At 33.9% G+C, this 26,406-nt stretch overlaps 1 protein-coding gene across 1 annotated transcript in view; it reads left to right on the forward strand.

Moving 5' to 3' along the window:
- MMP16 (matrix metallopeptidase 16) overlaps positions 1-26,406 on the forward strand; it is a 387,096-nt gene that overhangs the window by 169,175 nt on the left and 191,515 nt on the right. Inside the window, exon 3 of the mRNA XM_043962815.1 lies at positions 11,940-12,062. Within this exon, the coding sequence (XP_043818750.1) occupies positions 11,940-12,062 (123 nt within the window). The remainder of the gene's footprint in view (positions 1-11,939; positions 12,063-26,406) is intronic.

Here is a 26,406-nt window from a genome sequence, read left to right on the forward strand (position 1 = left end):
TGTAAATATTATTCTCATTTTGTAGATGAAGAAATTGCATCAAAGAGTTTTGATTATTTGCCTAAAGGCATGTAAGAACTTGCTGTCAAGCCTGGAATTAGAATGCAAAATTTCTGATTTACAGCCTTGTGCTGAGAAAAATTCCCTCTGAATGTTGTATAATCTAAAGTATTTTTCAAAGAATGGCAATATGCTTCTAATTGAAACTATGAAACCATCTCTAATAAAAATATAAAGAAAATATGTTTCTTAAAACAAAATGAAATAAAAATTAATACAAAGTTAAAAGCTTGTAAAGACTTTTTTGCAAGATAGAAAATTATATATCAATATCATCTATCTAGCTTTATACATACTATATATGTAACATCATCAAACTCCCAAACCAACAATGATTGATCAAATGTCCTCAAGAATGTCCCTTGTTACCTGCCTCCAACAAATGATAAATTCTTTTATTTCCCTTTTCTGTGTTCTTTATGTCATATAATGATGTAATGTTGTTTCTTAACAAAGTGGATAGCAAATTTTTAACTGTTCACCCAAAATATTGACTCTAACAGTGTTTGATTGCATAGTTTATTTGAAAAAAATGCACTATTCTACTAGGAAAAAATAATGCATAACATGTTAACAACTATCCCAACAAGGTGTCACTTACTAAAAATATTTCTTTGCATAATTGTTTTTTTTGGGGGGGGGGGCAATGAAGGTTAACTCACTTGCCCAGGGTCACACAGCTAGTAAGTGTCAAGTGTCTGAGGCTGGATTTGAACTCAGGTCCTCCTGAAACCAGTGCTGGTCCTGTATCCACTCCGCCACCTAGCTGCCCCTGCATAATTCTTTTTTTTCCCTTTTTTTCGGGGCAATGAGGGTCAAGTGACTTGCCCAGGGTCACATAGCTAGTAAGTGTTAAGTGTCTGAGGCTGGATTTGAGCTCAGGTCCTCCTGGATCCAGGGCTGGTGCTTTATCCACTGTGCCACCTAGCTGCCCCGTGCATAATTCTTTTAAATAAAGATCAGTTATATGTCAGACATCTACCATATTCAAAGCACTATATCATAGAAGATGTAGGAAATATAAAAGTGTGATCAAAGATCTTATTTTGGGTGGTAAATATATGATAAATACAGAAGAGCTAGGAGATACAATAAAGTCCTGGGCCTGGACTCAGAAGACCTGAGTTTGAACTCAGCTTCTGATATTTCCTGGCTGTCAGTGATCTGGGAAACTGACTTAATCTCTGTCTTTCTCATGTTCCTCAACTGTAAAATAGAACCAATAACAGCATCTACTTGCTGGGTAAGAAGGAAGGAAGGAAGGAAGGAAGGAAGGAAGGAAGGAAGGAAGGAAGGAAGGAAGGAAGGAAGGAAGGAAAGAAAGCAATTAAACCTAGCATTATATTTAAGATAAAATGAAATATTATTTGTAAAGTACTTTTCAAAGCTTAAAGTGCTATACAATATTACTATTTATTTTCCTGAAATATTCTATTAAGTCAATTATCTGCTTTTTCTTAACCCAAAATGAATCCATGAAAATGTATTAAAATTAAACATACTTTTGTAGCGTTTAATTATATTATAGTATGAATTTTTCTCAAAACTATGAAGTGTAATCTACTATAAATGTGGAGTAAAATTCTAGTTATAATTCATTGAGACAGAAACAGTGCCATACTTACCACATTCTTAATGTAAATACCTAATTTTATAATATTATATTGTGAATTTGAATTTTTAAGTGATATGATTCTATTCAGAAATTTTCCTTTGACAGAACTTGGATTAAAAAAAAGTTCCAGTTTATGAGAAAATATCAAAATTAAAGAGCTCATAGTAACACATATTGTCTGTTTAAGTAAAAAAGTCATTATTTTCCATTTCTCAGAGCCATTCATTCACTTCCATAATACAGTTTGTTGTTTTTATACTAAATATAATTCCTTCATTTTATGGTGGTCCTTGGCATTTACACTTGTTATAATGCTGAAATTTTCAAGCAGTTTTAATTCCTCATCCTCCAAATTATACAAGTACTTTTTGAAGGTATATTGCTATACAGTTAGTTTTTACCATACTTTATATTTATCTTTTCAAATTGTGGACTGTTTGTAAACAAATTCTCTAAACTAAGTTGGAAAATCATTAAGTATGAAAAGCAAGATGATATATATATATTTTTTCTTTTTAATTTTCTTCCTTCCTTCCTCTTTCTTTCTTTCTTTCTTTTCTTTCTTTCTTTCTTTCTTTCTTTCTTTCTTTCTTTCTTTCTTTCTTTCTTTCTTTCTTTCTTTCTTTCTTTCTTTCTTTCTTTCTTTCTTTCTTTCTTTCTTTCTTTCTTTCTTTCTTTCTTTCTTTCTTTCTTTCTTTCTTTCTTTCTTTCTTTCTTTCTTTCTTTCTTTCTTTCTTTCTTTCTTTCTTTCTTTCTTTCTTTCTTTTTCCAGGCAATGAGGATTAAGTGACTTGCCCAGGGTCACACAGCTAGTAAGTGTCAAATGTCTGAGGTTGGATTTGAACTTAGGTCCTCCTGAATCTAGGGCCGGTCCTTTATCCACTGTGCCACTTAGCTGCCCTCACAAGATGATATTTTATAGTGAAAATAAATAGGATTTTTTTTTGAGCATACAGGATTACGGTTTGGGGCTATTTTAGAATGATTAACCTCCTTTTGTGTACTTTATCTTTATCCTTTTTTCTTTCTATTGTCATTTTCCTTTCCCTATTTCCCTTTTATGTATTCCTGTTTTTATTCTTTTGGCTGTATTTTTCCTGCAGGTATAGTGTAGGCTCCACTTTTGGTGCTTAGTATTTAAACTAGTGTTGTTTCCTACTTAACTTTTGTTTATTTTAACTGGTTTTGCTTGTTTGAAATCTAATCCATCCTTTTCAAGAATTTGTAAGTCTTCATGGATTTCAGAAAAATGATGCTAAAAATAAGTTGAGGGGAAAAATAATGACTAGTCCATGGTTTCATTAGTATGAGGAGTTACTTATTGTGTGAACATGTTCTATAAATGAAAGTCAGCACTTTCTCTTTAACTTTTATTCCTAATGAGTTACCTAGAATATTTAGAGGTCAAGGGACTTAGGTTCACACAGTTAGCCTTAGGCAGGACTTGAACCCATTCCAATGATATCTTTCTAAAAATAATGTGTAGCACCAAAAATTGGATGATATTGTTTTGCTAAGATAGCAGAGTAGGCAGATAGATGGTACAGTGAATACAGTATTGAACTTGGAGTCAGGAAAACAAGAACCCAAATACTGCCTCAGACATTACGAGATATATGACCATTGGCAAGACTATTAGCCTCTTTGTGGTTCAATTTTCTCATCTGCTCAATGAGGATAATAATAACACCCCTCCCCTAGAGTTGTTGTGAGGATTAAATGAGAAAATATAAATAAAGCACTTTTCAAACTTTGAAGTAATATAGAAGTGTTATTTTTATTACCTCAAATATTTACTTTTTATTTAAAGATGCAGAGAAAGGTAGATTCAAAATGTTTGACCAAGAGTTGGAAATAAATACTGAGCTTGAAGGTAGAGGGAATAGGTGTTAACTGTGATGTGCATTTGATGGCAGTTCTAATTAGGATAATTAATTAGTCATAAAATTATTAAAATCTCTGCTTATATAACTGTATATCATTTTAATTATTGCCATGAGAACTGGAAACTAGGTTTGACCAATTTCTGATTTCAATTTAAAAGATAAACATATAAAAACAATGAATTGGGAACATTGTATGTTATTCCTTCATTCCAGTTTACCTTCTTCAAGTATACCTAACCAAAGACTGAGGGAGAAGCATTAGAAATTCAACAGATGTTTTCCGTGATTGAGTCTTGTCAGTATTAGGTCATTCTTGAGACATCCAATGAGATTTCTTCAGTGATTGTGAAACAGCTACTACTGCATTTTAATATGAAATTTGAAATTAAAATTTGAGTGACTCAACAATTCCAATGAATTCCCTTAAAACATTTTTAAACTACCTTTTCAATTTTGGGCTTCATTAGACTCAGTTGCCTGCCATAATAATGTCATTTATCCATCTGTGTAAAGATAGAGCTGTCACAAATTGAGACTCATTATCATCCCCTATTTCATCGACCCAATTGTAGTTGCATCAATTCTGACATTATTAATTATTGGGCACTAATTATTAATAATTTTGGTAGTTGCTGCCTAATGAAAGTGATAACTATGCCTTCCTGCTACAGGATCAATTTCCTCAGGTGAGAAAGAGAATAATAATGTGGCAATTTAAAAGAAATGCATCTTATACAAACTCTGCTTTTTATTTCTGTGAATATAATTAATTTTCTTAGTCATTTTATTAGTGGACCACAAAACTCTACATTTTCAACTTTGTAACGTGAATCTATGTGGGAAGGTGAAAAAATATCAGGAAAAAAATCTGAACCAAAACATGCTATCCTTTTGTCAATATTTTGATCATAAAAATTAATTTTAACTCATAATAACTATGTAGAACATGTATTTATGAATTCATAAAAGCTTAAAGATTTATATGTGATAAATTAAGAATGTAGAGATATTCCTAGACCTTTTTTAAACTTTGGAGTGAATCTTGTTATTAAATTTTAATTATAACACAGCAAATGATGTGATTCATATTAGGATAAAAATGTCAATAACATTTCTCTTTTACTTCCAAAGTCATTTAAACTGAGAAAAATTAGTATAGGGAAAGATAACACTTCCTTTTATTATATATTTTAATTTTAAAATAAGTACAAAGGTAAATTGTGATTTCAGGCCGCTTGGTGGTTCAATGGATAGAGTGTCAACCTTGTAGGCAGGAAGACTCATCTTCTAAGCTCAAATCTGACCTCACACTTACTAGCTTCTGTGACTCTGGGCAAGTCACTTAACCTTGTTTGCCTCAGTTTCTTCATTTGTAAAATGAGCTAGAGAAGGAAATGGTAAACCACTCTAGTATCTTTACTAAGAAGACACCAAATGGGGGTCACAAAAAATCAGATATAACTGAGCAATAACAAAATATTGTGGTTTAAGTACTTTGCATGGCAACTTATTTCATAAACACATACAACATATGAGGCAAGTACTTCATGTAGTAATATACTCATTTTATATATAAGGGAAATGGAGATCGAAAACATTATATGATTTTCCATGGTCATATAATTTTTGATATTAAAGAATTAGAATCAATCTAGATTGACATCAATTGGGGAATGCCTAAACAAATAGTAGTATAGAAATATATTTGAATATTAATGGGATCTAAGAAAAACATAATATGAAGACATCAGAAAAGCAAGTGAAATTTTATATGAATTGATTCAGAGTAAAATATATAGAACCAGAGGAAAAATGCATGAGTATAAAAATCTAAGTAGAAAGAAAAAAAAGAAAACTACAACTACAAAAAGAATACCATATAATTACAGTATTGATCCAGAAGAAAATACACAAAAAGAAGGCCATCCTTCTTTCTTTTCAGAGGTGTTCAGAGATGGAGAAATATGGATGTAGAATATATATCAATTGTCATATTTAGTTGATGTGTTCATTAATTATGCTAAATTACCTTTTCCTCTTTTTAAATCTGCTGTTATAAGACATAGCTTATGTCTAAATGAAAGAATAGTAATATTTATGAAAATGAAGGAGATAAAAATATTATCAATAAAAATTTGGGAAAAGATAATTCTGGCAAATTCATCCCTAAATTAAACTATACATAATCTGAAAGTCTCTAAGGGATTTAATTTGGGCTTTTTCTTTGAGACAGTATCTTATTTAAAGGAAGATGTTTTTAGAAGTTCTATTACCTCACTCATCCAATTAAGTACTGATAAGGAAACTTTTACCATTGCTGATTTTTCTAAAATTTACAATCTTCAAGAGTTGCTTTGGCTGGTAAGAGTTTGAGTAGATTGCCCATGGTCCAGTAATGGTGCTATTTGTCATCAGTGAAACTTCAAGTCAGATCTTCTTAACTCTGAGAGCCAGTCTGTCTTTCTACACTATCTCTCTTGTAAAATTAGTATATTACATGTCCTGAAATCAATAATTGCAGGGTGAGTTTTTGTATAGAGTCACTAACAAAATTGAATAGCTCTTAGTTTTCCCTTATTTCTTGTATCTTTAAAATATGTTGTAATAATATTTTTAAAGTGAGAATATTTGTCCTTTTGTTTTACTTATGCATGTAAAGTTTTGTAGCTTGTGTATATGATGTTTGTTTAAATTGGTATATGAATATAAGCTTTATTTTAGTTATATGTTGATCTAATATTAGCTTGGAAATATGCTAATGACTAAGCTTATACAAATATGATAAATTCTTCATTTATATTTTATTGTCAGATCATTTTATTGTGATAAAATGTGTTCTATTAAACACTGTCTGATTTTTTTCTTGATTAGAAACTGAATTTGGTTAGCTGTGAGACAGGCAGGTTACTATTGGAACCAGCTTATGACAAAAGTTTGAATTAAAATATTGTAAATACTAGGGTATAATATTCAATGCTCTAATATGCTTTGCAATTATCTTTGGAAGTTACCCTTGATTAGATATTATGGTTTGTTTAATTATATAGAATATTTGAGTATAGCAATTGTATGACTTAAGCATGCATGTTCTCAATGCCAAATTATAAAAATATTTTTCATTGTTTTTTTCTGCCTGTAAAATATAGATTAGTCAAATTCAGTGTTACTCTGATTTTCATTTTCATTCCCAATACTCACCTTTACTGTAATGTGCTTTAATGAATATTAAGATATGTGCAAACTGAAAGCATCCACTAATTTTTTATTAATTCATTTATTTATAAAAACCACAATTATTGAGTGCCTACTATGTGCAAAATTCCATGACTTTCTTGGATTGAGTGACAGCAAGATGAATAAGGCATGGGCCCTTCTCTAAGGCACGCATACAAATTTCTGTGTTACAAGCGCTGTAAGAGAAAAATGTGAGCAGCATTCCAGGGTACAGAGAGATTCTTGCATGTATGTGTGTGTGTGTGTGTGTGTGTGTGTGTGTGTGTGTGTGTGTTGTAGCTGTGTAGAGATGGTGTGTGTATTCATGAGGTTATACCTCATCACTTCTATTTGAATCTGAAAAGTTACCTGTATAGATGAAAAAAATATTTTACCAGTACAATATCTCTGCTTCATAAAGTAAAACAGAGATTTAATTGTTATTCTGGTAATATGATCAGTCAGCCTTGAAAATTCAGCCCCTAGAATAGATTTTCCCCTATGAATTTTAGTCATCATTTCTGTTGATAAAAATTAACTGCATAACTAATTAATATCTAAATTTCCACTTCATTTCATGACCTATTCATAGGTATACTTCAAAATATTAGTGAAGTCATAACATTATTCAACCCAGGTCCCTGAGGTCATTTGAATATCACACATGTACTGAAACAGACATTCCCATGTTCCAGCTTTCCATGTTCACTTTGTCCAAAGTGGGGAAAAAGGATATTTTTTTCTAAAAAACATTTGGTGTTTCTATTTTGACTATGTTTACCCTATATTCTTCAATGAAATTAAATTTAAATATTTATTAAATATGTACCATCTGCATTTATCCTAGACATTTAAATTACAAAGCCAAAAATAAAACAGGCCCTGCCCCATGGAGTTTAATAATGGATGCTACTAAGATAACACATAATGCACATACATAGACACCTATATAAATACAAATAAAAATGAATAAATTAATGAATGAATAAATATGCACAAAGAAATAGCAGTAACAATAACAATCATAATCCATATCTCTATCATGTTTTATTACTCCTTTTATATATGAGTAGTTTGCTAAAATGAGCAGAAGACAAACTTTGGGGGCAGAAAATGAACTTTTGTCTATAGAAATTAAAAACCCACCATGTATAGGATATAAGGAACCACACCTTTTATATATCAACTCCTTGGTTGCTCAAAAAAGTGAAACACAGAAGTTTTGATTATAAAATATTTTAAAATTTTAAGTGTGAAAAATGGTTTTCAGATAAAATGTGAGGAAGGACAGATTCTTGAGAGGATGGAATCAAGGATCAGAATGACCTATTTGGAACAAGGAAAAGGAGTGAGGGTGCATAGAATTGTGGGTCATCATTTTATTTGTATAAAAGATTAAAACTTACAGAGTTGTGGATCAAATAACCTTTTGAGTATTAGGATGGTATTTTGCTTGTTTTACAACTGAAAGAAAGGTATATTTTGTGAGTTCTGCTTCATGAAGGAAAGATTTATCACTGAAGCCTAGAAGGCTCAGATTTCAACTGTTCATTGGAAGTACTGAAAAAGCCAGCAGAAAAGTAGAGAATTATTTGAAAAGAGAGTTGAGAAGGTAGGAGAAAGTTAAGAGTAGAGCAGGAGAGTCAGCTGATAGAATGCTTCAATGCCTGTTTTAGGATTTGCTGATTGCTTGAAAGGCTGAAGCTCATTGGAAGAGATCTACATTACACTTATTACCCCATAGTGCCATCTACAGATTGAAGGAGGTAAAAATCCAGCAAAGATTCTGGTTGCTTTTTGTGTATAGCTGGTCTGATAGTGTGAAAAAGAGGGGAAAAGGCAATCTCTTTATTTGATTTTTCTATTACAAGAGAATTGAATCTAATTGGACAAAGTAGCATATCTTGAGTGATGAGTTGCATGGACTGGTCCGCATCACTCAGAGAGCTAATTCAAGGAATTTCTATATGAACACTACTTTGTTCTAGGAAGAACTGTTAAGATGATTGGATGATCTAGCATGCTGTTCAGTGCAGAGCTGACTAGAATTTTCTCTTTCCCAGAATGCCAACATGAGAAGTTTTGCACTTTGCTGGCTTAATGGAACTGGTTATCATTATAGTAGTGTAATAATTCCTCATCATCCATTATAAGTAAAGAGTTTATCACTGCTTCATGAATTCATAAGTAGAGGAAGAGTGGATTTGCTCAGCAGGAGGACCCAAAAGGGAACATTTACTATAGAAGTGGCTTCATATGGTTCACATTTTTCCTGAAAGAACCAAGGATATCAACACTTGGCATCCAGAGTTTTGAATTTCCCTGAGCACTTGAATTGTTTTCACTTGTATCTCCTAGGTGGCACAGTGGATAGATCACTGGCCCTGAAGTTGGGAGGATCTGAATTCAAATCTCACCTCAGATACTTATTAGTTATATGAATGGGCAAGTCACTTAAACCCAATTTCCTTAAAAATCCAGGTCCATCTCCAGTCATCCTGCTATGTGTCTTACCACTGGACCCAGATGGCTCTGGAGGAGAGAGTGAGGTTGGTGACCTTGCCCAGTCCTCCCTTACTTAAATCCAATTCAGTGTAAGTCATGACATCACCCCAATGACATGGTCCACTGAAGGAACAACGGACAAACAATATAAGTATATAACCATTGTGACCAACTGGGTTTGCAGAAATAGGACCTACACAGTGGCATATTTATAAGCAACAATGGTGAGGGTGGTGTAGCCTACCTTCCAATAGGATTCCTACTAGCACCCTGAGACAGTTTGAGTTGTAGCTGTGTAGAGATGGTAGTGACGGTCCTTCTCTGGAAAACTAGACTTGCCAGGGTGAAGAGTAGTTGTGGAGAGCAGCAGCAACAGCAGCAGCAGGAGAGAGACACAAACACACACACACAGAGACAAAGAGAGACAGAGACACAGAGATAGAGACAGAGAACTAACAATTGAGTAGATAAGGAAGGTCTCATGATCTAAGTTTTGAAGAAATAAGGAATTTTAGATGATATAGATTAGGAAAGAATATATTCCAAACCTTGAGGGAAAAGCCTATACAAAAACATCGGTGTGGGAGATGGAATTTAATGTAGTGAATAGGTATGTGTTATTAGAAAGTCTTGTAAGAAATAAGCCTAAACTTAGATGGGACCAGATTGTGAACATGATTCAGGAAGATTTATTGCTGCCTTAAGTTGCATATAGCATGCATTTCCTTAAATTTAGTATATCTATTTTCAGCTTGCATTGGTTAAATTCATTAATTTATCGGTTCATCAAATACTTACTTAGTACCTATTATTTGTTTAGCACTATTCTCGATAATGTCAGAGATAGCAATACAATTTAAGACCTGCTATCTGTCCCCAAAGATTATGATTCTCTTAATTAAATGTCATACTTTCTTTTAAAATACATGAAAAATATATTAGTAGTAGTTAAATCCAATATCTACATATTCTGTATTATTAGTGATTAGACCACTAAGACTTTAGATAGATAGATATAGATGTGTAATATTTATCATTGAAAAATGTTTCTTGATTTTACCAGATTTGAAATCATTCTTTTAAAGACAACTAATTTGTGATACATTTAATTTATTTATTTAAATGATTTTACTTATTTTTTAAAAAAATCTATAGATTTATTGCTGTATCTATTTTTCTTTCTATTTTGAGGAAGTAGAATTATATAAACCTTGATGGAATAAGTGGGTATTGATCAGAAATTTTTCCCATTTATCCTCTTCCTTAACATTGTTCATGAATAAATTTTGATTCATAGAGAGCTACTAACAAAATACAGAAGCTATTTAAGTACATGACTTTAGCAGAGGAGCAGGAAAATCTCACAGTAGAGATATTTTATGAGGCATATAACACAACCATTGCCAAGATGATTAAAATCATTGTATTTACATAGGCTGGTGACTTTGAGGAACAGAAAACAAAGATTTTTAATTATAAGAAGCTTTGTCCAGAAAAAAAATAAAAGAAAAAGTAGATAAATACAGATTCATGCTTTTGAAATGAATGTGTCTTAACAGATCTTTAGATCTTATTACTGAGAGGTTCTTCTAGTATGAAAATATCTTTAATTGGCTCAGGCAACTCTTCCTTAACCTAAAGTCATCCGAAAGAGTTGCCTGGGAACCTTACATTAAGTGGCTTTTACATATTGTCACACACCTAAAAATGTATCACCTCAGGTAAGAATTGAATCCAGTTTTCCTTAATTCAGGAAGACCTCTGCAGCCACTGTACCCCACTATTACACATACATACACACACACAATATGTATAATTACTTGTGTTCATAGATATAAATTTAGAAATGACCTTAGATATAATCTATTTCAACCCTTCTTATTTTAAAAATGAAGCAACTGTGAGGCCCAGAAAAATTCAGTAACTCACCTTGGTCACACGAAGATTAAGTGGTAGACCAAGGATTTGTACTCAGGTGCTCTGTGACAAGGTCAAGGCTACTTCCATTTTAGCCTTCAACTTCAGTTCCTGTGATTCTAAATCATATAAACTGGTTATTTTAAAAAGCTCCAGGTTCAATCTAGTTGGATTCTTTATAAAAGTCTTAGGCAAATGAGAACTACCCTATAATGGAATGGAAGGTCAAAGTGGAAAAAAGAGGGATAGAAAAAAAGAGAAAATGTAATATGAAAGGAGAATTAATTTTCACTGGGATAAAGTATTATAAACTTTCCTGTTGTTTCTGGTGTAAAAGGCCATGTCAATCAACACAGACCAAAATGAATTCTATATTGGGAAATTCTTTGATTAATCTGGACAGAGTGGCCAATAATCTTGGTTATTTCAGGAAACAACAACAACCGCAATATTTACTCAGAACTAGGAGTTTTGTACCATGGTCTCAGGTTTGTCTGTTAAAATGTATACATGTGGAGATTTGGTACCTCTGAGCCATGTGCTTTATGTCAAATCTCCCCATGAAAAGTCCAAGGATTTCTTTCATGGTTTCCCTCCCCCCACCCTTCCCTTCCCTTGCTCCTAAATAAACTATCACCTTATTCTAACTAAAAAAAAAAAAAAAAAAAAAAAAAAAAATGTATACATGTAAATTTGAAAAAAAAATTCTTTGAAATGGTAACTGGAATTTTTTTTTTTAACAGCTGGATGAAGAAACCTCGGTGTGGTGTGCCTGACCACACTCGAGGTAGCTCCAAATTTAATATTCGTCGAAAGCGATATGCACTAACAGGACAGAAGTGGCAACACAAGCACATTACTTACAGGTACCAAAACTGATCAGTTCAACTTTTGACATTTTATGTGATGACTATTTTACAAAATGATTTGACTTGGACTTATAAACACCACTAAATGTTAACATGCAGTGTTAAAATAGTGAACCTAAAGACCCCCATGGTTGAAAGGGAATAAAATATATAGCTCATGAAATAATGGGCCTCACCTCACAGACTCAGCTCCAGCCTCAGAGAATCAGGTCTCCAGAGCTTTGGAATCAGCTGAGTCAGTGGCTACTTTTGGAACTCAGCTCACGGACCAGGGGGAGATTGTAAGGGTCTCTGCTGGAGCTGAGGCATAACTTTGTTGTGTTACCCATGCTTGAAACCAGGAAGCTGTCTTGAGTGGTGGTCCAGGTAGGGAAGAGGCGTAGGTAGACATTTCGGGGCTTGCACTGCAGTGAAACAGAATTCTGTTCCTGGATTAAAGAACAAACAGGTCTGTGGTTATTTACACACCAGAGCACAGGCCAAGGGAGTGTAGAATCGTACCACCTGGGACCCCTTGAAGCTTGGGACGGTGTGCCCTAGAAGCAGTGCACCACTTTAAGGAGTTAAAAGTCAAGAAATAGGCTGGCAAAATGAGCAAACAGAAAAAAAAATGCTGACCCAGGCCATGGAAGTGCTCAAAAAGGACTTTGAAGATAAAGTAAGAGAGACAGAGGGAAAAAATGGAAAAAGGAATGAGTGATGCAGGAGGGTCATTAAAAAAAAAAAAAGATCTCAGTTCTCTTTAAATGAATTAGCACTCTTGGCTTGTTGAGTTACCTAAATTACTGTAAAGGATTTCATATAATCCACCCATCAAGTTCACCAATTTAATGTTTAATTCTTTTGGCAAGTATTTTTTTTTCTTGAAAAAGAATTGAATGATGAAAGTATATATATGCATACATACACACACATATATGGTTACATAAATAAGTATATTATACAAGTATATACATAAATACATATATAAATAGATGTGTATATATTTATACATACTTATTTGCATACATATATTATTTTATTTGAATAGAAATTCTTTTAAAGGCCCTAAATAATTTTCAGTATCATTCCAGTTATTTTCTTTTTTTATTCCCATGGCAACATATCAGAGATGCTTCTCTTTGAATGAAAGACAGCCCAAAGAATGCAGGTGCCTTGCAAATTGTGGTGATAGCAACTGCTGTAGTTGGTTGTGTACCTGGGTCACAATTTACCTTTATCAAAATAAAGATGAAGATAAGGGATGTAGATACTATCCTTTATATGAGAGTCCTTTAGGAGCATTAAACTTAAACATGCTGACTTTAAATAAATAAGAAACATCATCAGAGGAAAGAAACTCTACTGTTTTAAAATATCCCTTTATTCAGGTTTACCAAGTAAATTTGCTCATAAATGTCAGGCTTCTTTTAGTTTCTTTCTAATTACTTACCAGGGCTCTTTTTAATTATGACAATATCAGGTGCTTTGATCTAGCTTGACTTTGCGTGCACGCTTGTGACTGTCATCTATGTTGTGTTATGGATATCATCATCATCATAAGCAATAGCAACAAAACCCAGATGTTAAAAATTTTAAAAAATAAGATCTACATTAATTTTACATGTCTAACCAGTTGTTAAAGGTACTACCATGTCAACAATAATCTCGAGGTACCTACCTCAAGTAAGCTTGCAGTTACTGAAAAAACTTGATAGTTTGACTTAGTTCTCTTCAGTTTGTAAGTATATATGCCATCTGGGAGGAATTTTTTTAAAAAACCCAAAAAAACCGTGATAGCATCTGTCACTTCCTCTTTGGTCTAGCAGTCTCACAATACTGTGAGAGAAAGTGATCAGAAATGTCTGTTGGAGATTTTTTTTTTTCACAAAGTCATGAAAAGCCTTATGGTATTCTTTTGGGAAAGGTTTGCCTATTGATTTCAGAGATATTTGTAGTATTGTCCAGTTAAAGTGAAATGGTTTCCATTCCTGAATTCTCAGTTTCTGATGTCTGAAATTAGATAATGTTGAGAGGGGTGGGAAGGAATATTCTGAGAATGCTTAATGATACCCGGATCCTGGTGACCAAACAGTACAGGTAGTTGACTCTCTTTAAAGTATCTTTGTGAATGCCTGTTCACTTGCATAGGGATAGCTTCACAAACCTTCCAGAAATTACCATATTCCTGTTTAGAAGTCTGCCCCTTAGAATCAAAGACCTCATCAAATAATCTACTTCCTTATAAAGCATTCCCATTCCAGCCCTTTTCCCTTTATACTGTACCCATTAAATGTTTCCTAGGTAATAACTTACAGGCTAATTTCTTTTCTATTTTTGAGTCTCATTCATGGATCTCCTAATATGGTGGGATAAAGCATCAAAAACAGGAAGAAATTTAATTTGGGTCTATCATGTGATAGTTACTGGGAATGCAAAGACAAAAATGTAACAGCAAGTCAGATAACTTAGATTCTAATAATAACTAGCATTTATTTAACACTATAACTTTTTCAAAGCTCTATACATGTGTTATCTCATTTGATTTTCAGAATAACTCTGTATTGTAGATGGTATTGCTATCCACTTTTTACATATGAGAAAACTGAGGCTGTGAGAGTTTAAGTGATTTATTATTGTTGTTCAGTCATTTTAGATACATCCAACTCTTCATAAAACCAGAGTTTTCTTGGAAAAGATACTGAAATGGTTTGCTTTTTCCTTTTCCAGCTTATTTTACAGATGAGGAAACTAAGGCAAACAGGGTTAAGTAACTTGCAGAGGGACAGCTAGTTAGTGTCTGAGGCTGGATTTAAACTCAGATCTTCCTGACTCCAGGCTCAGTGTTCTATCCACTGTACCACCTACCTGCTCCTGAGTAATTTATCCTTACAGCTAACACGTATCTGATATGAATTTGAATTTGGGTCTTCTTAACTCCTTGTCCAACACTCTTTTTTTTTTCTATTATGATAGGCAGCTACCCTTCTGGTGAGAAACAAGTACACAGTTAAGACATACTAGGTACAGAGTAAATACAAAATATTTTTTTGTGTGTATGGTTAAATACCTACAGTGGGGGGGGTGAGATCAAAAAAGGCTTCTTCTAGCAAGTTATTCATTCAGTCAACAATCATTTGTTAACTGCTTACTGTGTGTCAGACACTTTGCTAGGGATACAAATAGAATGAATGAAACAGTCTCTCCTCATAAGGGGCTTGTGTGCTAAGTAGGAGATAAGTACAAGTCAATAATTAGATATATGCAGAATTAATATAAAAGAGTAAATCCAAATAAATACCAGTTAGCTACAAAGTAGTTCAGGAAAGCGGGTACTAGGAATTGCTGGTATCAGGAAAATTGTTCTACAGAAGATGGAACTTGAGCTACACTTGGGGGTTTTGTTGGGTTTTGGGGGGGGCAGGGCAATGAGGGTTAAGTGACTTTCCCAGGGTCACACAGCTAGTAAGTATCAAGTGTCTGAGTTCGGATTTGAATTTAGGTCCTCCTGAATCCAGGGCCGGTGCTTTATCCACTGTGCCACCTAGCTGCCCCTTGAGCTACACTTTGGAGGAAGAATGGAATTCTGTTAGAGGAAGGTGATCAGGGAAGGCATTTTTAGCATGAGTGATGGATGACCAGTGAAAAGTCATGGAGATGGGAGTGCTAGAGACTGTGTGTAAGGGCCAGAGAAGAAGGCCAGCTTGACTGGACTACACAAGGATTAATGCAAAATGAGTCTGGAAAGAAAGGTTAGGGTCAAAACAGGAAGAACGTCAAAAGTCTAACAAGGTTGAGGGAATTTATTTCATCCTAGACTCAATAGGGAGCTACTGTAGTTTATTAAGTAGGGGGGATAGCAACTAAAATGTACTTTGAAGGAAGATAAGAACTCTTTGAGCTCCATGTGAGGAGAAAGAATAGAGATGCAAGATTGTGTACAAATAGTCATTTTAGTAGAACATGTAAGAAGGGAGTAAGGTGTAAATATTCTTGAATGATACGTTTAATTTATTGTAAGGGGCTTTAAATGTCAGACAGAATAGTTTCTATTTTATTCATGAAATAGTAGAAATCAACTGAAACTTGGCTTGAGCCCGGGGAGAATAATAGACAGACCTTTGCTTTAGTAATATCTTTTTGGCATCTATGTAGAGTATGTATTCTTGGTTGTCTTTCAGGCATTTCAGTTGTATCCAACTCTTCATGACTTCCTTTAGGTGTTTTCTTGGCAATGGTTTGCCATTTTCTTCAGTTCACTTTACATATAAGGAAACTGAGATCAACAGGGTGAAGTGACTTGCCCAGGGTTACATAGTGAGTAAGTATCTGAGGCTGGATTTGAACTCAGGAAGACAAATCTTCCTGACCTTAGGCCCAGCATTCGATCTATTGAACTTCACTGCCCCTAGTGAATGTATTAGAAAAGAAGAAACTGGATGGGAATAATCAGTTAGAAGACTGTCATCCTTGGAAGAGGTGGTAAGTGCCTGAATTAGGTTGTGACTAAATGAGTGGGGAAAGAAAGAGATAGATATGACAGATGTTATAGATATAGAATTAGTGGACCTTGTCAACTGATTGAACATGTGTGGTGAATGAGATTGAGGAAGGGAGGGTGATTCTCAGGTTGTGAATTTATATCACTCCAATGTTGGAACTTAACTTGACAGAAAAAGGAAACTGATTTAAAAGAAGGGGTAGATTTTCAGGGAAATGCAATGATTTCTGTTTTGTACATGTGGAATTTGAAATGTCTACAGCATGCTGTTTCTGTAGAATGACACTGCTCCATGGGGATTACAGTTATGGATGAACAAATGCCTGTGTAGAACAACAGCATAGGTGGGCGCTCCTCCCCTTACTGCCCCCACCCCCAGCTCCCCAGTTAAACTAATGGTGCAAAGTGCAACAAAACAGGCAGTCCAATCTAAGTTGTCTAAGATACTCAGGGCTCAAATTAAGACTTGTAGACAAAGAAGTGACATAGCACTAATAAAGATTGTTCTGTTAACCATGAGGCTGGATAATGGACTAATCTGGGTATTCTGAAAGCCAGGTATGCCTGAATTACCTAATAAGAATGAGGAATGAAAGGTAGGACCCAGGAAAAATAATCTAACTGTGCAATAGCAGGTAAATGGTTGAAGTCAGGATCCATTGTCTTCCATCCCTGCCTGCCCTCTAGGCCTGATAAACCCCAAAATACATATGGCTTGGAGTTGCACCAGCCAAATCAATTTCACTGACTTACAATGCTTACAGCACATCTAGGAGGATATTTCCAGCTGGAATTTGGTGATGAACGCTTAGAGTTTAAGGTTTAAGAAGGAAACAATGAAAACAATGCACAGGAAGGTGGGCTAGCTGTACCAAATCTGAAGCTTTACTATAAAGCAGCAGCCATTAAAACTATCTGGCACTGGCTAAGAAATAGAGTGGAGGATCAATGGAATAGGTTAGGCACAGGAGACACAGTAGTAAATGACTTTAGTAATGTACTGTTTGATAAAACCAAAGACTCCAGCTTCTGAGATAGGAACTCAGTATTTGACAAAAACTGCTGTGAAAACTGGAAGAGAGTATAGCAGAAACTAGGCATAGACCAACATCTTACAACTTATACTAAAATAAGGTCAAAATGGGTACATGATTTATACATAAAAGGTGATACCATAGGTAAATTAGGAGAGGAAGGAATAGTTTACCTCTCAGGTCTTTGGAAAGGAGAACAGTTTATGACCAAACAAGAAATAGAGAATATAATGAACTGCAAAATGGATGATTTTGATTACATTAAATTGAAAAGTTTTTGTACAAACAGAAGCAATGCATCCAAAATTAGAAGGGAGACAGAAAGCTGGGAAACAATTTTTATGGCCAGTACTTCTGATAAAGGCCTCATTTCTAAAATATATCAAGAACTAAATCAAATTTATAAGAATCCAAGTCATTCCCCAATTGAGAAATGGTAAAAGGATATGAACAGGCAGTTTTCAGACAAAGAAACCAAAACTATATATAATCATATGAAAAAAATTCTCTAAATAACTATTGATTAGAGACATTCAAATTAAAACAATTCTGAAGAACCATCTGACACCTATCAGATTGGCTAATATGACAAAAAAGGAAAATAATAAATATTGGAGAAGCTGTGGAAAAAATTGGAACATCAATGCATTGTTGCTGCAGCTGTGAACAACTGATTCAATCATTCTGGAGAACAGTTTGAAACTATGCCAAAGGGGTATAAAGCTGTGCATACCCTTTGACCCAGAAATACCACTATTAGGTCTTTTCCCCAAAGAGATCATAAAAAAGGAAAAAGGACCCACATGTACAAAAATATTTATAGCTGCCCTTTTTGTGGTGGCAAGGAATTGGAAATTGAGGGGATGCTCATCAATTGGGGAATGGCTGAACAAGTTGTGGTATATGAATGTAATGGAATACTATTGTGCTATAAGAAATGATGAGCAGACAGATTTCAGAGAAACCTGGAAGAACTTTCATGAACTGATGAAGAGTGAGATGAGCAGAACCAGGAGAACATTGTACACAGTATCAACAACATTGTGTGTTGATCAACGGTGATAGACTTGATTCTTCTCAGCAATACAGTGGTCCAAGATAATTCCAAAGGATTCATGATGGAAAATGCTCTCCAAATCCAGAAAAAAAAAAGAACTGTTGAATCTGGATGCAAATCAAATCGTACTATTTCTATTGTTTTTGTTGTTGTACTTATTTGAGGTTTTCCATTTTTCTCTGATTCTTCTCTCATAACATGTCTAATGCAGAAATATGTCTATTGTGATTGTACTTATATAACCTTTATCAGATTACTTGCTGTCTTGTGGAGGAAAGGGGAAGGGGAGGGAGGGAGAAAAATTTGAAACTAGAAATGTTATAAAAATAAATGTTGAAAACTATCTCTAAATGTAACTGGAAAAGAATAAAATGTTTACATGGAAAAAATTAAAAAATAAAAGAATTCAAAAAAAGAAGGAAACAAAAGGACTAGATTATGTAGATTTGGGAGTCATATTCTTGATAATTGAACCTATATAAGCTGATGAAATCATCAAGAAGATTGCCTAGAGGATAGAGGGAGGATAAGATGGGCCACACAGCCCTGGGGTACAACTATAAAATTAGTCATCAATGATGATAATTTATCAAAGAAGTCTGAGAAGAAATAGAAGGAAATGTGAAAAAAGTAAGCAGGAGAACTCACTGTCACAAAAGCATATAGAGAAGAGTCTTTAAGAGGAAAGACTGATAAAGCATGTTCAAAACTACTGAGTTGTCAAGTAGGGATGGGACTGATGGTTCAATGGGCTTAGTCATTAAGTGTTTACCTGTTTGGTGGTGTCAAATGTCAGATTGGTAGAGGGTGAGAAGAAAGATAAGGACCAGATTGTCCATTTCATTGATGTAGGCATCTCCTGGATAAGGAAATTTCCTTTGCTGATATGGGTCATCACCTTTTCTTATTTTCATGTTGTCTCCTCCATTAGACTGGAAGATCTTTAAAAGAAGGAACTTTCTTTTTCCTTTCTTTGTATTCTCAGCATTTAGTATGGTACCTGGTACACTGGCATTTAAGACATGTTTATTGATTGACTGACTAAAGATCTATGAAAAATTGGGAAAAATTATAACCCCCTTCATATACTTCAATTTGCACTATTTTTAAGAAAGAGAACTAGAAACTGTCATGACTCTGCACATTTATTGGTTTTCCTGTGATAGCTGCCATTGTACATTTTTGTTAGGATAATACTCTTCCAGCTTCATGCTTCTCAAAACAGTTTTGGATCACATGATGAAAACTATGACATATATTATCCAAGCAGTTAATTCAAATCCTTTCTTACAGTCCCACCTTTGTGAATTTTAAACATTTTTCCTTTATTTTTCCATGGATTGAACTTGAGAAATGTAAATATGATTGTGGTACCCTTCAAAATTAGAAGTGCAATAGTTCCTTATGTTCAGACAGCATTGATTAATACTAATGTCTAATATGTACACAATTATTTAAGGTTTGCAAAGTGATTTACAATTATATTTTACAAAACTTTGATTTTATCCGCATAAAGACATTTGAGGTAGGTGGTATTATTATCCCAACTTTACAATGATGAAACTGAGGCTGAGAGGTTAAGTGACTTGCCTTAAAGTACATACTAACGTGTTTATGAGTCAGGATTCTTATTCAGAGCTACCAGACTCCAAGTCTAGCACTCTATCTACTATGCAATTCTCCTTCCTATAGTACTTACATGTTAATTTACCACAGAATAACTGATTTCATACATGATTAGTTACAATTTTTCTAAAGGCATCAGAATGGAATTCAGTAAGTTAATTCAACAAACTTTTATTAGGTATCTACTGTGTATACATAGAGCACTGTACTTGCTATTAGGAGAGGTACAAAATGGAGACAAGTCAGGTCCCTATTTTCATGAAAGAACAAAATAAATGTGTCAAATGGCATATTATCCAATAACAGGTTTTTTTCAAATAAATGAGAGAATCCCTTTCTAAAAAATATTCTGATCCATTCCTTAAAGGGCAACTCAGATGCTTCTTAACCAAGAAATTTCCCAGCATCTGTCCATCACTTCATTATAGAATATATTTGATAGCACTTATCTTCCACAAGACTAGCTAGACAGTATGCTATTGCCTTTAATTTGTTCACTCCCTGCAGGTAGTGACATATTCCAACCTTGGATTTTACATGACACTTTATTTTGTACATCTCTAATTCATCTATCACAGATAGTTATTTTATCTATGTGTTCTATATCTTTACTAACCTGTTCTGTCCTCAGTAGGAACTTAAGAAATGGTAATTGGATTGAATTGAATTAAATTGACATTTATAAACACCCTATAATAATTTTTGTTCTATAAAAAAATCAAGATGAAGAAGTACTTGGATTCAAGTTCTTTCTCTGACATGTACCTTGGGCAAGTCACTTAATCTCTCAATGCACTGATTCTTTTTAAATAAAAATATATCTATTTAGTATTTTATTTTTCCCAATTTCATATAAAAATAACATTCATTTTTTAAAAATTGAATTCCAAATTCTCTCTTTCCCTCATCTTCAATCTTATTGAGAAAGCAAATATTTTGATATAGGTTATAGATGTGAAGGCATGCTTAACATATTGCTATATTAGTCATGTTGCAAAAGAAAACACAGTCCAAGAAGAAAAAAATACCAAGAAAAATAAAGCATAAAAAGTATACTTAAATCTTCATTCATACCATACCATTTTTTTCTCTGGAGAGGGACATTACCTTTCATCTAAAGAAGATTTTTATTTTACCCTCTAATTCTAGAATATCAGAGCAAGTTTTCTTTGATTTTCCTGAAAGATCATGTTCAAGTTCTTTTTTGTTATCATGGGTTTTAGGTAGACAATAAGTCATAAATTTTAGCTCCTTGATTGATTTTCCAGGTCAGTAGTTTTTTAATGACATATTTCACATTTTCTTCTATTTTTTTCTTCTTTTTATTTTGTTTTATTAGTTTCTTGATGTCTTACAGAGTCATTAGATTCCACTTATCCAATTCTAATTTTTAAGGAATTGTTTTCTGCTGTGAACTTTCGTACCTCTTTTTTTATTTGGTCACTTTAATTTTTTTTTTTTTTTAGTGAGGCAATTGAGGTTAAGTGACTTGCCCAGGGTCACACAGCTAATAAGCGTTCAGTGTCTGAAGCTGGATTTGAACTCAGGTACCCCTGACTCCAGGGCCGGTGCTCTATCCACTGCGCCACCAGCTGCCCCGTCACTTTAACTTTTTAAGGAGTTCTTTTCTTCAGTGAATTTTTGTGCATACTTTTCCATGTGTCCAATTCTGCTTTTTAAGGCATTCTTCTCTTCAGTGGATTTTTGTGCCTCTTTTTTCCCCTCTCTCATTTGGCCTATTCTTTTTTTTTATGGTGTTATTTTCTTCAGCATTTTTGTGCCAACTTTACCAAGCTATTGACTCTTTTTTCAAGATTTTCTTGCATCACTTTAATTTCTTCTCATAATTTTTCTTCTACCTCTCTTATTTGATTTTAAAAATACTTTTAAAGCTCTTCTAGGGCCTGACACCAAGTCACATTTTTCTTTGAAGTTTTAGATGTAGCAGTTTTGATTTTGTTTTCTTCTGAGTTTTTTTTTTTTATATATTCCCCGTAACAATAGTAAATTTAAATGGTCAGGTACTTTTTGTTGTTGTTTGCTCATTTTTCCAACCTATTTTTGAATTATAACTTTATATGTTAAAGTTGGACTCTATTCTCAGGATAAAGGGGACACTGTCCCAAGCTTCAGGTTTTTTGTACAGCTCTTTTAAGAACTAGTTTGGAGTATCTGTGAGTTTTCAGTTCTTCCCAAATGGTCTGATCTAAGGAGAGGAGTTTACCTACTGTCTTGGCCCATGCTCTGGTCTGTAAGTGACCACAAGCACTCTTTTTTACCCTTGTGTGCTAGTGTTCTTCTTTGCCCTAGGGAATGGAACAAAATACTGCACTCCCTGGCAGCTAAAGCACCTCTTTATTCTCCTTCTGACCATGTATAAGATCTTTCTACCCTCTTTGGGCTGAGTAGTCCAGAAGCCACCACTGTAGCTGCTGATTCAGTTGCTCCAAAGGCCTGCTGCTGCTTTCCCAAGATGCAGCCTGCACTCCACTCTCATCCTGGTGAAACAAATCTTTCATACTATCCTTATAAATTGTCTTTGACTGGGAAATTGTTTGACCCCAGCCTTTTCTGAGTTCTGCTGCTCCAAAATTTATTTTTAGTCATTATTTACAGTTATTTGGAGGAAAATTTATGAGAGCTCAGGCAAATCCCTGTCTCTTCTGTGCCATCTTGGTTCTGACCCCTCTAAGTGATTAAGACTATATTACACAAGGGGGGCGGCCAGGTGGCGCAGTGGATAGAGCACCAGCCCTGGATTCAGGAGTACCTGAGTTCAAATCCGGCCTCAGACACTTAACACTTACTAACTATGTGACCCTGGCAAGTCACTTAACCCCAATTGCCTCACTAAAAAAAACAAAACAAAACAAAAAAAGACTATATTACACAAAAGGTTGGCACCCCATTTGATACCATGAATTTCCTTTCTTAGAAGTTCCCAAGAATAATGAAATTACAGGTCTACTATATATCCCATAAAGATGCAATGTTAGTCGAATGACCCTGAGTACACTATTTAGCCCCCTTGAGCCTGTTTCCACATCTTTAAACCTGGATTCATGCATGTACTATCTAACATCAAAATGTTTTGTGAGAAAAGTGCTTTGTAAACCTTAAACCACTACATAATTGTGAACTATGAAGTTGTATTTTTATATTTCCAGTTGTTAGACCAAAAACGTCCTCTACTTGGGATCATTGATAAAATTAAGTTAAGAATTCCCTTCAAGAAAAGTAGATTCATTTTTTAACATATATGCAATGTCTTCAATTAAGTTGTAAGTTCCTAGAAGATTAGAACTATATAATAAACTTCACTTAATCAGATTTTCAGAGTTGACAGGGAACGGAGAGTCCATTTTGTATATTCCCTGCAAAACATACCTGTTAATTGGTCAGCATGCCTTCAGAGTTTCTTTAAAACCACCTTAGTCTCTCACATAGTGCCTTGGCTATACTAGGCACCTGACAAATATTGGTTGTTTGATTGATCTTTGACATGAATCTTTATAATTTAGTTCTGCTACTCTTTATATGAGGTATCTTTCATTGCTTCACTTTTGGTATATTCACCATTATATTTCTTCCACCATTTGGATGACTTGTATTGTTTTTCCTGTTGCTACAGTGACAAGAGCTTACTGATTATCATTATCACATTAAATATAATTTTATTTATATTTGTTTTCAGGTTGCACATAATTTTTAATTCTTTAAATTATCTACAAGTTTTTAAGTTTTGACCTTTTTCTTGTCCACAGAATTTACATTATAAAACAAAGCCCTATGCAACCAATAGTGTGTACCTAGGGTTCAAATTGATATTAAAGAATGCATTTTAAAATTCTTTTAAAAAGTCTCCTTTACTCCACATTTTACCGAATAATTACTTTTCAGAGTGTTTTGTATTCAATAAAAAGGTACTGTGCATACAGAATACACAGTTTGCAAGCTAGTATTATGTGCACATAACATAAGAATATGTTATGCCAATAGCAGAGGAGCATAGAGGTTGCTAATGAATAATGATTTCCATCACAGGACCATTTTTCATCTTGCTTTTTGCACCAATATAGTTGATTGAGCATGGAGATCCTATTGACTTCAAAGAGAACTCCACATATAAATTTCAGAGGGTACAGAACAAAATGAGAAATGGGGTGCTCTGTGACTACTACCTAAATGGATGTGTACCTAAAACTGCTGCTATAAATCATTCAAGCTTCTCTGAAATGCTAGGTGCTTGGAAAATATCTGGTCTGTAGTCTAAAAGGCCATGGATATTTGCTTATAGGTAAACAAATATTTAAATGCCATTTTGTGATTATTACCTGTTCTCTAAATACATATATATAGTATATGAATTATATATACATATATATGAATTTGTAAAAATGTATAAGCATTACCTCTGAAATCTTTATGACTAATTTCTGACTACTTTATACAGTTTTTTTCTTTTAGAAAGTTGCAGCAAGACTTTGAATCCTGCCTCAGACTCTTACTTTGTGTGATTCTGCGCAAGTTACCTAATCTCTCTCAAGTTCATTTTCCTCATCTATAAAATGGGAATAATAATGACATCTATGTCTCATAGATGATGATCAAATGATATGACACATGTAGTGTTTTGCAATCCTAAAGCATTATTATATTATTAACATTATTATTACCAGTCCAAAGTCTAGGCCATTCATTATAGCCACTTAATAAATGAATAGCATTCAATTAGATATTGTGAGATTCAAAATTGGATATACGGAGCATTAATCTCCCCCTTTAACTTTCCTTAAGAAAAAGGAGCCACTGGGATTTAATCTATGATGGATCAGTTTTTTATTTTGTTACTTAGGAATTAATTAGATAATGAGAGTTGAAACCAGTTAGGGAAATAAGGAAGGAGAAATACAAATGAATAATCTTAGATCTAAGCTTAGTCTATTTTCCTTTATAAAACTCACTGAATCCCAAACTGCCCACCAGGCTGAGAACCAGCACACCCAAAGCCAAACACCAACCACGTGTTTCTCAACTCCTCTCACCAGCGCGTGCCACCACAGCTAAGTTTAGCAGCCAGAGAGCAAGAACTTCCGTTTCTGTCCTCACTTTTAAGTTTGTGTACTGGAAGTTCCTCACATTCTCCTCCCCAAAAAAGGAGGTCCTTCAAAAGCCGCTTCAGTAGCATACACAATATCTCAAGTGATTCAGCTAAAACTTCTTTACCACAAATAATTTTTACCACAATATACTGTTTTTAAAGGATAAAAAGCTGTGTGATTTCTTGATTTTGCAAAATTACTGTAGTGAATAGTGAACTTGTAATCAATAGATAAGTTAGTTTTTAGATCCTGGATACAACCCTGGAGAAACAAGTTAATTCACAATTTTGGCACTGTTTTCTCATCTATAAAATGGAAAAGATGATCTTCAAAATTCCATCCAAGACATAGATTCTATGATTTAACTTTTCTGTATTTCTATTCCTAATTAGCTGTCTTCCAGAAAACAATGTTATTCACAAAGTTATGGTTCATTCTTAAAGAAAAATGAAAAATAATTATTATCCAGAGAGGCAGACAGTGGGCTCAGCTGGGGAAAGAATGGTATCCTGCATAGGGAAGGCAGGGAGAAGAAGGGAGGAGTGTTAGGAGATAGTAATATGTGGTTGTGTTAGATTTATGTCACAAATTATGTCATAATAGTGGCTATAACAGAGAAAATGGGATGCAACACATTTTCCCACTCTTTGATTAATTATACACACATTGGGGCATGACATGACCCAAACATTTGAAGAACACCATTTTAGGACTAGTATTATAGTTTAGTGAAGATTGTTAAACGTAATTAGTAGCTATGAATTCGCTTGATGTGAAGCAGAAAAAAAATATATTGCAAAGACATTAGTTTCTTGCATGTAATTAGCAATAATGTCCTTGCATATAAATGAAAGTTTAGTATCTCTGTAGTACAATTTATTTGGGGTTTTTGATTAATCTGATTATTTTCTATATTGCTCTTAAATAGAAAAAAAACCTTTTTCTTTGTCAAAACTTTATCTCTACCTATTTAATTCAATGTGCATTTTTCATCAATGTTAACTTGCAGTTTTCCTGAGTACTGATAAAAATATAGGAAAAC

The sequence above is a fragment of the Dromiciops gliroides genome, chromosome 1, assembly GCF_019393635.1.
Source record: "Dromiciops gliroides isolate mDroGli1 chromosome 1, mDroGli1.pri, whole genome shotgun sequence".
NCBI classification, from domain to species: Eukaryota; Metazoa; Chordata; class Mammalia; order Microbiotheria; family Microbiotheriidae; genus Dromiciops; species Dromiciops gliroides.